Source organism: Syzygium oleosum, unplaced genomic scaffold (genome assembly GCF_021117445.2).
Source record: "Syzygium oleosum isolate NSW1041296 unplaced genomic scaffold, Sole_v2.1 Sole_v2.07, whole genome shotgun sequence".
Taxonomy (NCBI): domain Eukaryota; kingdom Viridiplantae; phylum Streptophyta; class Magnoliopsida; order Myrtales; family Myrtaceae; genus Syzygium; species Syzygium oleosum.
This window is the reverse complement of record NW_026607491.1, coordinates 5692227-5704818: the sequence shown is the minus strand read 5'-3', so window position 1 is coordinate 5704818 and position 12592 is coordinate 5692227. Positions and strand designations below refer to the sequence as shown.

The window sequence follows — 12592 nt, the reverse complement described above, 5'->3', positions numbered from 1 at the left end:
TTTTCTTTTCTTTTTTGTCTTTTTATTTCTTCCTTGGCCGATAGCTAGCCACGGCGACAGGGTCAGCAATCAGCAACAAGCGAGCTGAAGCCTCGCCCGCTAGAGGTTGCGAGCTCAGAGGGGCGATTGTCCAAGGAAGAAGCAAAAAGAAAAAGAAAAAAAGAAAGAGAAAGTAAACAAAAAAATAAAAGAAATAATTAAAAATTTGATATTTTAAAAATATTTTTATAAGAACAAATTTCATTAACCAATGACCCAAGCTTGAGACCCGGGCCTATGGGTCAGGACCAGAGCTCAAGCGTCGAGGACCCGAGCATGACCTCAAAGAGCATTGGATATAGGCACCTTGATGGACTTGGGTGTGGGCAGCCCGGGGATCAACCCATGGTGACGTGGTTGTGAATGACAGAACCTGGGAACTAACTTTGGGGTTCCCATGTCCAATTGTAGAATTTTTGGTTAAAGTGTCAATACCTAGTCATATTTTGTAAAAGTGTTATCCGATTCTTTTAAAGAGGAAATCATTTTCCTGAATTTAAATTTTGGTAGAAAAGTTTTTTCCATTGGGACTCCGTTCGTTTGGCAGAAAATGTTTTTAGGGAAGTCATTTTCCTGGAAAATGGCATAATTTTCTGGTGTTTGGCTGAAATTTAAAAAAGTTTCGGAAAATATTTTTCCGGTGTTCGGCGACGACGGCCCCGATGGTCGGCGGGGAAAGAAGGAGTTTGGCGGAAAATGTTTTCCGCTTTTCAAAAGGGGAAAACATTTTCCTTACTTTTCTTTATGTTTTCACTCATTGAGGAGAAAATGTTTTCCAGGGTTAGTTTATTTTCTGCCCCCGAACACCGGAAAATCCGAAAAATGTTTTTCTGAAAAATATTTTCTGCCAAACGAACATAGCCTGAGAATTTGAAAATATTTTCCATTGACTCATTTTCCTAAGCGAATCAAACGCAGAAAAATTAGAAAATTTTTTTCCCGAAAAATGCTTTTCGTGAAATAAACATACCCTAAAAACGTAATTCAGGAAGTTAATTTTGGAAATGGATTTTAACATGCTCATTCAATTGATCGGCAATCCCATCAACATCTTATCATTAGATATTCATCACATATTTATAGATACGTGTGTTTCATGGACTTTTGTACCAGTTTAGAGTAAATTTATAATAAATGCATCAATTTGAGGTTATTCGTGGTAGTTAGAGGTGTCAAAATGGGTCTTAAACCCATATATGACCCATTTAAAAATAAATGGGTCATATATGGGTTACTTTAATTTTAAAGAGTCAACCTTAAATGGGTTTTAAATTTTAAAGTTTAAAGATAAATGGGTCTAAATGGGTTGAGTTTGAAACCCATGTCCAATCCACTTATTAGACCCATCCACACACTCTCTCCCTCTTTACAAAAATGTTTAAAAAAAATCGAAAATTAATTAATTTTTTTCTCTTTTTCTTTTATTTTTTCTTTTCTCTTCTTTCTTTTTATTTTTTTTTAATTCCGGCCGGTGGTCGGCCACGGCGACCGGCCACCGGGGCGGGACAACCTCGCCGGAAGCTGGCGAAGCTCGAGCTCGCTGGCCTCGGGCGAGGCTCGAGCCTCGCCGATCTGGCGAGCCTCGAGCTCGCCCGATTCCGGCGACCTCGAGGCTCGCCCGATCCCGGCGACCTCGAGGCTCGCCCGATCCCAGCGAGGCTCCAGGCTTCCCGAACCCCCCAAGCTCGTCCTCGCCTGTGGTCGGTTGCCGGCCACGGCTGCCGGCAATTGGCCAAAAATAAAGGAAAAGGAAAAAAAAAATAATTAAAAATTCTATTTAAAAAATAAAAAAATATTAATTTTTTTATTTTCTTGGATAATGACTTTATGGAAAATATTTTCTAGAAATGTTGCATTTTTCGTAAAACAAACAGAACCTCAATTTTAAAAAAAATTATAAAAAATTTTCACTAGCTTTGTATTGCATGAAATGTTTTAGCAATATAATTTAAAAAAAAATCATAAGAAACAAGTATTCTTAGATTATATTAAATATAAAAGTGTTTTAGCAATATGGGTCGGGTTGTGTATGTGTTAGGTATGGGTCGGGTCAGGTATGGGTCGAGATATTTACACTATGAATAAATGGGTCATAAACGGATTAATGGGTCAATTTGGGTCGGACCATTAATGATCCGATCTAAACCCGATCTGACCCATCTGTTTAACAGGTCTAGTGATATTAGCCCGTTTAATAATCGTGGAAGGAATCAAACGTAAAATCACTTTATAAAGGTTAATTAAGAAAAGGAAAGGAAAGTGAATGTATCCATCCCCAAAGCTTGAGGAAGAGAGAGAGAGAGTGATTCCGTTGCGGGGTAGGGTTTGGGTGGAGAATATGTTCCCAAGATAAAAACGTAGCGTCGAGTTGCGAGCCAAAACCGGAGGAAAAAAAATGAATGAGCTTCCTCTGTAGACGACGGAGCCGTACCACCACCGCCACCGTCGCTCTAAGGCTTCTCGCCTACCTCTCCCCCTCGAATCTCGCCGCCACCTTCTCCGCCCCTTCCGCCTCTCCTCCGCCTCCGTCTCCGATTGTCTTCCGGTTCCACTACTCCTCGCCGCCGGCGCGAGACTCCCTCCCCGATCGGACGCCGCCGCGGGGTGCCGTCGCCATGCCGCCAGTGGAGGAGCAGTGGCCCGCGAACCGGGTGCGGGACACCTTCATCAAGTTCTTCGAGGGGAAGAGGCACGTCAACTGGCCGTCCAGCCCGGTCGTGCCCGTCAATGACCCTACCCTGCTCTTCGCCAATGCAGGTGCTGCGTTTTACGGAGATTGGACTCGCTCAGTGTTGCTTTTGTTGCCTTATTTGGTGAAGATTCTTGTTACTTCCCCGAATTTCTCGGAGCAATTTTGCTTTGTGCTTGCGTATGATCAGGAGATGTTGTTGTATCTCTGGTTTAATTTGTCGCATTCCGCTCAGCGTGATGGTGTTGTCGGACCAACCGATCATGTGTTTTCCTTGAGCATGTAGATACTGGGAAAAAAGGGCCATTTCAGGATTTGGGTCTGCATTTTGTGCTTTTGACAGGAATGAACCAGTTCAAGCCAATATTCTTGGGGACAGTTGATCCGAACAATCCCTTGAGCAAACTGTCACGTGCTTGCAACACCCAGAAGTGCATTCGTGCTGGTGGGAAGCACAACGATCTCGATGATGTAGGAAAGGACACTTACCATCACACCTTCTTTGAGATGCTTGGCAACTGGTCATTTGGTGACTACTTCAAGAAAGAGGCTATCGAGTGGGCCTGGGAACTTCTCACAGTGGCAAGTGCTTTGACAATAGCTACATTTTTTGTTTTTACTTATTATTTTCTTGCACAGGCGTGCATATTAATACAGTGTTGACAATCTTGTAGCAAGTTCTTTTTGTTGTTATTTTTAGGATAGAAACTGTTTCAGCCCTTATAGTCGGGGAAACTCCTTTTGCTTTAGACCAAGTTCCAGTTTTACAAGACTAAGATGTATTATTACCTGAGCTCCTTCTACCATAGTCATTTAATGATTGAAGTTTCTTAATTTAAATGAAACCATTTGGAAATGATGTATTCATTTGTATAATCCGTTTGCTCATCAGTTTTCCACCTGTGGTCTCACAGGTTTACAAGCTGCCAAAAGATCGAATCTATGCCACCTATTTTGGAGGTGATGAGAAAGCTGGTCTTGCTCCCGATAATGAAGCTAGAGAAATATGGCTTAAATTTTTACCTCCTGGGCATGTCTTACCTTTTGGTTGTAAGGTTTGTCCTCTCTGAGATCTAAAACTGTGGTTTCATTCTTCCCCATTATGCCCGATTCCCACTGTGGGCTTGTTTGTGCGGTTATCATGGTTTTACATATCTGTCTGCATGGAGGAGTGTTTTTGACCACTATATGCATGCATATGGTGGCATGAACTGATATCCAATGACGGAAGTTGCATGTTCAAGCTGATGATCCTTGTTATATGTTTCACTAGTTCAACGATCTTGTGCTTTTTCCTTGATAGACCGCAGCTCCAATGACATAAAAAAAAACTTAGCATATATTCTCCTATACTTGCTTTTATCATGTGCAGCCGACTATCTTGCTTGATTTTTGAAGGAAATACAACTGTCAATCTTACATACTATTCCATCTATGTTCGATTTGGTACTCATCTTGTTATTCTTCTTACGACTTCAATAGGACAACTTTTGGGAGATGGGTGATACAGGACCTTGTGGGCCTTGCACCGAGATACATTTTGATAGAATTGGTAATCGTGACGCTTCTCCCTTGGTTAACTATGATGATCCTACTTGCATTGAGATATGGAACCTTGTCTTCATTCAGGTATGGGTTGCATAAAACCTCTCATTGTTCTCATACATCATGATTTCTGCAGTTGGATGACTGTGACTTGGAATCAGTGCTTTGAACATCAATGATAATGCGACTGCCATTACATGTTGTGCTTATTGTCTCATGTATATTTATTGATGTCTTGGCATTATTCTCTGTTTCTTTCTGCTTATATGTTACTCTCTTGTAGTTTAATCGGGAAAGCGATGGCTCCCTGAAACCTCTGCCTGCTAAGCATGTTGATACTGGTATGGGGTTTGAGAGACTGACCTCGGTGCTGCAGAACAAGATGAGCAATTACGACACTGATGTATTCATGCCTATCTTCGATTCTATCCAACAGGTATACAACTTCTCAACTATTTTTTTTATTAAATGGGATTTGATGGCATCTGTTGGTTATTGGTCGTTCTCTCAGTAGTCATTATCTATGTGTATATCGTAAGGTGTTAAAAATAACTTAAAAAGTTCATTTTAATTTGGAAAAAGGTTCATAATTTTTTTTTTTTTTGGCAATATGATTGTGTTATTCATCAGTTAAGTACCGGATTTCAAATTCCGACTTGAGTACATTGCCTATGTACTATACTCTTACTCGGGATTTAAAGAACCACTACTCTTTTCCTTTTCTACCCTTAATTGCAAAAGCATGCATTTAATGGTTATCTGCCCTTTCCTGGAGAAAGGATCTGTTTCAGCTTCCAGCTTTCTGACCTTGAGGATGAAACTTTTGATGGCTCTAGTATTGCTCAGCTCAATTTTCATTGAGTGTATATGCTCTTCCAACTTTTGTATAGGTGACTGGAGCTCGACCATACTCTGGAAAAGTTGGAGCAGAGGATGTTGACAAAGTTGACATGGCTTATCGGGTTGTTGCAGATCACATTAGAACTTTATCATTTGCCATAGCTGATGGTTCTTGTCCAGGTTGACTGCCACTGCTTTGTCTGATTTTTGGCCATATTTCATTATGCCTTTACCTAATTCTCTCAGCATCTTTTTTCAGATAAAATTAGTGTGTCCTAAGTCTAAAAACTCTTAATGTTGCCTCTCATAAACAATCTAGCAATTCATACCGTTTTATGCAGGCAATGAAGGTCGTGAGTACGTTCTAAGGCGTATTTTACGTCGAGCTGTTCGTTATGGAAGTGAGGTTTTGAAAGCCGAGGAAGGATTTTTCAATGGGTAGGAAATGATATAGTGTTTTAGACAATTTTGCAGTTGCAAGTATCCGTCTCCATTTTTAAAATATGAATGACCTCTTTTAAGTTGTCCGGGTATTTAATGATGCGTTGCACTTTCAGCTCTTGGTTTTTGTAGTTTGCAAATTCTAAGTTGACATACTTTGGTTGTGAATGATGGCAAATCAGTCTTGTGAGCATTGTGGTGAAAGTAATGGGCGATGTTTTTCCTGAGCTGAAGCAACATGAATTGCGTATACGAGAGGTAATTGCAGATGAGGAAGCTAGTTTTGGGAAGACTTTGCTCAAGGTTAGTGAATATTAACCTAAAAAAAAAAAGGCTCCAGTTCTTAGTACCCCCTTTCTCACCATTTATTGTTCTTTCGGATCTCTGGAAGTTTTTTTGCTCTATAAAAGTCATTCAGTTATACAGATCTGCGCCAGTTTTGAAAGTACTTTAAATAAACTTTGCTTCCCAAATTCCTTATTGTTCCCAAGTAAACTGAGCTTATTTTCACATCTTCTACTCAATTGAGAATAAAAGTAGTCCCCACTTTCTGCTGTATGTTCTGCATAAGGAAATTTGAGCCTTTTCCTATGATGTTGATTATAAAGATACTTCTATGTGGTTGGGACATTGTAAGACATCCTCTTTCGCCCGCCTGAAATAAAAACCTTTTATCAAGTTCCTGCTAGTTTAGATGTGAACATCTCTCCAAAGCCTCTTAGGCCTGACCCATTCCATCCAAAGACTCTCCCATGAAATTTTTATCAAGAAAGCTTTCCAGTGGTGTCGTTTCACGTGCCTATTCTGCCCTAATCATTTGCTTACTTCAACTGTTTAAATTTTGTAGTCAATGGCCGTGCATGTATGATTTTTTATTTAGATATTCTAATATATTGATTTGTTCTTATTTACCATTAGGGAATAGAGAAATTTAAGAAGGCTGCTCAGGATGTCCAGGGAAAGATATTGAGTGGACAGGTACTTTTTTAATTGTATCAGTAGTTGACAGTTGTATCAATGCCTTTTCTCTTCGAGAACATATTTCTGAAGTTTTTTACTCGCTGAATCTTACTCATAGTTCTTACTTTGTCATGCTCAATTGTCTAGATATGTTTCTCATATGAAACCATTTAGACTTGTTGTTTTGAAGGCATTGGGATATACTGATGTTAATCTGTCATGGTTGCTTTCTCTCTCTGTCCTCTATCCGTTTGCCCTTCTTCCTGCCATGTATCCCTTATTCTAATCCGTGGTAGTCTTTCTTTGTATATGACACTAAATTAAAGAGTTTCTGTTTGTCTGTATAAAATGTTGAATTGATAATTCTGAACCAAATTATGTTCACTTTTATTTATCAATTTTACAGGATGCTTTTGTCCTGTGGGACACATATGGATTCCCACTAGATCTGACTCAGGTATTGAAAATTAATGTTTTCTGTATGCTCAAGCTTGTAGTTTCTGGTTGTTTTGTACCCTGACCTACTGTACTTAATCCAGCTTATGGCTGAAGAAAGAGGTTTGCTAGTTGATGTAGAGGGTTTCAACAGCGCAATGGATGAGGCAAGAGAGAGATCTAGAAGTGCCCAAAATAAGGTATTGTCTGCTTGCACTTCGTTATTCATTGCCCGTAATGGTCTTAAGTCTTCCAAAGTGATTGGCAATAGAGTGAAAAATAATAGGGTTTTGTTAAGGCGGTGTATCCACCTTGTTTTTTGGAGGGGAGTGGGGAGGGGAGGGTTTGCTTTCTCAATTTGTGGTTGACGTTGAATTTATTACTGTGAAGGTTCAGGAAATGAGTTAAACTTTTAACTATTTGTTAGTGGTAAATAATTTTTTGACTATATCTTACAGCAAGCTGGTGGTGCTATTGCCTTGGATGCTGAAGCAACCTCTACATTGTCCAAGAAAGGAGTTGCTAAAACTGATGATTCCTTCAAATTTATTTGGTTCCAGGTTAGTTACATCGATTTCAGGGTGGGATATATCATATTGCTAATAGTTTTATTTTTGTATAAAATAAGCCATATAGTAGCAGTGATTTTGTTTTGGCTTTATGATCTGTTCTGTTTTTTTTCTTCCTTTTCTTTTGCCAAACTCTAAAGTAGTTGCAGCCAACAGAAGCAAATTTTCTCTCTTTCGAGAGTTTTTTTATTACTCACTGGATCTGAACTTACCAATGTTTTGGAAGTGTGAAATGTTTTATGAAGTAGAGAAGCAAGTCTTATTTACTAGTATATCTGTCTATCTGATTATCTTTTAAATATTAAGATAAATGCAGCTTCTATCACCTCTCTCTTTGAGTGTGATTCTTGAGCATTTGCATAGACTAATCTAAGTTTTTACCTTTTTTGTTACATTTCGCTGGATAGAACACATTTTATCTATCTATCTATGTATAACTTGGGATCAGGAACTGGAACTCTAATGTTTTTCTTTTGCTTTTTGATTGTCCATATCAGGACCACAAGAGTGTGATTAAAGCCATCTATTCTGGTGAATTCCTGGAAGGTGCAGTTGCTGGCGAAGAAGTGGGCTTAGTTCTTGATAGCACTAGTTTCTATGCTGAACAAGGTGGTCAGGTATTGTTTTGCTCGCGTGATCAATTATTTTCTTGCAGAGATCTAATTGGAGGCTCTTTCCCTATTGTTGCATGGTTTATTTTGAATGATATGATTGACCAGTGTGCATGCTTGTATTGCAGCAAGTACGACTTTTAAAATAGGGTGGCTCTTAGAAATAAGCTTGTGCCTTTGTGGTGAAAATCTGTAACGATCTTGCATGCTCATACCTTTTCATGGATTTAGGGCTGAGAAAACCCATCCTTGTAACATCTTTTTTTTAGCTGCTTGCCTGTATCTAATTCACCTTTTATAGTTACATTCCTATTTGTAACACACCTGCATTTTACAAAATTGCTGCGTGTTTGTCATGATTTAATCTGCCTTACATAGTTTCATTCATATTTTGTAACAAACCTTCTGCATTTTACTAAATCATTGCCTGTAGATTTATGATACCGGATTGCTTGATGGGCCTTTTGGCACATTCCAAGTTTGTAATGTTCAACTTTTTGGAGGTTTTGTTCTTCACATCGGTTCCCTATTGGGGGAGAGGGGAAAGTTGAATGTTGGTGATGAAGTCATATGTAAGGTACATCCACAATAAATTAGTTACTGCTTGGTAATTTTCCTATGTCACACTTCATCTGGTTTGCTTATTGCTTTTATACATTGGGCAGGTGGACTATGAACGGCGTCAACTTATAGCCCCAAACCATACCTGTACACACATGTTGAATTTTGCACTCAGGGTATGCTTAATTGCTAAGTGGAGTGGAGCTAGTGAATTCCATTTGATTAATTTTCAAGTTTAGATTTAAACTTATTTGTATTTCGTCTCCTTCTATATTTGAGTATCTGATGTTTGTCTTCTCATTGTGAATTCAGGAAGTGCTTGGTACTCATGTTGACCAGAAAGGATCAATCGTTCTGCCTGAAAAATTGAGATTTGACTTTTCTCATGGTAAGATATTGTTGATAGGAGGGAAATAAACAGGAGAATTTTCGATAATACAGAGATTCATATTGTAAAAATTAGTGGCTCTTGGCTTTTGACTTTGAAATTTTGGTATGTAGAGAGATCCAGTCTGACGTAAATGCCATTCTAGACATACTAGACTCCTCCTGTTCTTGATTTTGTAAATGGTTTACCATTCCTTTGGTGCCTTTTTAATGAATTACCTCACTATTACAAAAAAGATTGTTGGTTGGGGAGCTACTTGTATTATATATATATTTTATTTAAACTCGAACAGGTAAGCCCGTGGATCCTGAAGTTTTAAGAAGAATAGAGTCAATTGTCAATGAGCAAATAAAAGCTGAATTAGATGTATATGCAAAAGATACACCACTTCCCAAGGCCAAAGGTATCAACAGTTTGCGAGCTGTTTTTGGGGAGGTAGCTACATAAGCTTTTTTTTCTCTTTTAATTTTCTCGATTTTGTATTTTTCTAGATCACAGTTCATTAATTTCCGCTCTTGGTTCCAGATCTACCCTGATCCAGTTAGGGTTGTGTCTATTGGACGAAAAGTCGAAGAACTTTTAGCTGATCCAGATAATGAAGAATGGCAATCGATTTCAGCAGAACTTTGTGGAGGTAATTTTGTCTTGTATCTTGTTGCTTAGCGTTAAGTTCTGGATCCAGATTTATGTATATGAATTGACTTTTTCATTTTATGTCTATAGGTACTCATATATCAAATACACGGGAAGCTAAGGCATTCGCTCTTTTGTCTGAGGAGGGAATTGCTAAAGGAATCAGAAGAGTAACTGCTGTTACTGCCGATTGTGCTTTTAAGGCAATCGAGTTGGCAGACTCACTTGAACTGGAAGTAACCGATGCATACAGAACCGAGGGAAGCTTGCTGGAAAAGGTTGTTGTAGAAGCATTATGTACATTAGGCATTTGTTGAAGCAATTCTCATCCGAAAATTCTTTTCTTTTTATTATTCTCTGCTAAGCATATCTGGCCAATTATTCCATGTTCATGTGCTTCACTTGTTAAGTATGAGAATTGTGGTGCAGTCTTCCTATATATTGTATTCTGGTTGCTTGCTTCGTATTATCATTTCAATTACTGTCTATGCGATTAGTTCTTTGCCCGCATCCAGTTTGTAATGATGCAATTTTCATGCTTTTTAGATAGCTAGTAATTAACCAATCTCTCATTTTTCTTTCTTTTAGGCCAAATTCTTCTTACCTCTCATGCTTTTCTGGGCATTAACTTATGTTTGAGTAACACCGTAAAGATCACATCACTGAATTTCCATCTAGGGCAGTCCTCTCCTGCGGAACAAACAACAGGATTAGATTGATGTTATTAATATTGAGCGGATATGAGATATAACCATAACTAAGTTGTTTAAATCAGGCTTTCTTAAATTCCCATTGTAGAGGTAAATCAGTGCACCTATCTCAAAACGTTTAATTTTTCATCCTGCATTGTATATTGTGTCTATCTATTTTCTTGGCCATAGAGATGTCATTTATATCATGTGTTTAAAATGGTGGAATCAGTATGTTGGAATTTGTTTTCCATGTCAAAGGATGTTTTTGTAGCCTGAAACTCCTTTTCCTTGTCATCTCATCTGTACTTATCATATTTGTGATGAATCTGTAGATGCTTTTACTGATTGATTAAAGCTTCTCGTCCTTGTAGAAAGTAGCTTCCTTGAAGAGTCGTGTCGATTCGGCACCTATACCTGCAGCTAGAAAAGCCGACATCAGGACCAAGATTGCTGCTCTTCAGGTAGAATCTGGCCACTTTTTATCGGTCTGTTTATACAGTCCATTCCATTGGTTCAAACTTTTTTTTTCCATCTTTTGCAGTTCTTTTTGTGAAAAATTAAAAGAATAGTAGATTTGTAAAAGGGATTGACTATGTTCGTATTGAATTTGACGTTGGATACCATGTCTAATTCGTTGATTTTTGCGTTGTGAGATCTTAGTTGATTTGGAACTTACATTTGATCGTGTTTTTCCTTTTGGCAAACATTTCATGGGCAGTATCAAGTACTTTTGTTTTTGAATAGGTAATGTATCTTTTAAGTACTTTTATTCACGTTTTGTTAATGGCATTCTCTCAGTCGGAAGTGAGGAAGGCACAAAAGAAGATTGCTGAAGCGAATACGAAGAAAGCTGTGGAGGTCTCTTTGGAGACTGCAGAAGCTGCCATCTTGGGGGGGAAGGGATTCTGCATCTCTCGAGTTGATGTTGGTTTGGATGCAGCTGCTGTTCGTGAAGCTGTCGTTAAGGTCCTGGAACAGAAGGTAGCATTTTTTCCCCTGCTGACGTTCAAGTATACTTGTGTTTGCTCCTGCTAAATATGTAATGCTGCTTTAACAAAAAATGAACAGGGGATCTCGACCATGGTTTTCAGTAGAGATGAAACAACAAACAAGGTAGTGGTGTGTGCTGGTGTGCCAGAGAAAGGTGGGAATGCCAAGCAGTTGGAAGTATCACAATGGTTGGAAGAAGCGTTAGGGCCACTTAAGGGCCGATGTGGTAAAGGAAAAGGGGGTCTTGCCACAGGCCAGGTAACGAGCTTTCACATAGGCTTTATTTCAGTTCCTTGATGCTATGCTAGTTGACATGAGAGAGAATCTTCACGGGTCCCAAGAAACAAAAGGATGGTATGCTTGGAAAAGCGAATGATGGTTTGCCAGAAACAAATAAAATACAAAAATATTTGATTTTCCTTGAACTTATGTGTGTAAGTAGTGCGTGTAATCATGGGACTGAAGTTAGGAATACTTAAGCGGCTGAAGTTCGCTTCACTTGGGCATTAACTAGAGAAGTGTAATTGCACTGATTGCTTCCAAATATGCAATGTTGGTGCGAATGTTGCACTATCTTCTTCCCCAGAATAATTTGCATTCAATTGTTATTGGACCCTGACCTGATTATTCTGTCGCGAGCTTACCTCTCTATGCTGACTCGTTTGTTAGGGGACGGACGCTTCACATCTAGACGAGGCCATGAATCTGGCGGACTCATTTGCATCGATGAAGTTGAGATGATAGCAGATTTACTCGAGGTCAAGAATTGATGGTTGACAATCCAATTCTTGTACGATTACTTACTATAAACCATTTGGATGAAAATTAGTGGCGAAGCACTACAGTTGACACATGCTTTATGTGTGATTATAGGGGTTTTCCTGAAAACAAGTTTTTCTTCAATACTCGATAAACTGATGCAATAGATACGGTTTATCCAAAGCTCTTTCGTTTCCCCCCGATGAACTTGTGCAGGCGGAACATGACTTTACATGGTTCCGACCCGTTGGCAGGAGTGGCATATTAATCAATATTGAAACGTAAAACCGTTTTGTCGTTTTGTTTTCTCCTAAACCTTGTAGATATGACTCTACATGATCAGGATTGGGATTTTAGACTTTGTTTTCTTCGATACCATGTAGACATTTAGTTTACAAAGTATTATCACGTGGTAAATATTGCTGAGAGATAAACAGGGC

At 38.8% G+C, this 12592-nt stretch overlaps 1 protein-coding gene across 1 annotated transcript; it reads left to right on the top strand.

Annotated features, from left to right (window-relative positions):
* The first annotated feature begins 2410 nt into the window (after positions 1-2410).
* Positions 2411-12335, top strand: LOC115675057 (alanine--tRNA ligase). The gene is made up of 23 exons (XM_030597668.2): positions 2411-2796; positions 3072-3310; positions 3643-3783; positions 4211-4357; positions 4557-4709; positions 5164-5293; positions 5455-5551; positions 5737-5857; positions 6473-6532; positions 6921-6971; positions 7054-7149; positions 7408-7509; positions 8016-8135; positions 8563-8706; positions 8795-8866; positions 9003-9078; positions 9371-9513; positions 9604-9712; positions 9802-9989; positions 10775-10864; positions 11202-11384; positions 11472-11651; positions 12063-12335. Exons 1-23 carry the CDS (start codon positions 2439-2441, stop codon positions 12132-12134), a joined length of 3072 nt encoding a protein of 1023 aa, XP_030453528.1. The 5' UTR covers positions 2411-2438; the 3' UTR covers positions 12135-12335.
* The last annotated feature ends 257 nt before the right edge of the window (positions 12336-12592 follow it).

Bases quoted from the DNA above. Each gene is read 5' to 3' on its own strand.
- LOC115675057 (XM_030597668.2), top strand. From the start codon at position 2,439: ATGAGCTTCCTCTGTAGACGACGGAGCCGTACCACCACCGCCACCGTC. The intron at 2,797-3,071 runs GTGCTGCGTTTT...TGCTTTTGACAG, and splicing joins CCTGCTCTTCGCCAATGCAG to GAATGAACCAGTTCAAGCCA. The intron at 5,294-5,454 runs GTTGACTGCCAC...CGTTTTATGCAG, and splicing joins AGCTGATGGTTCTTGTCCAG to GCAATGAAGGTCGTGAGTAC.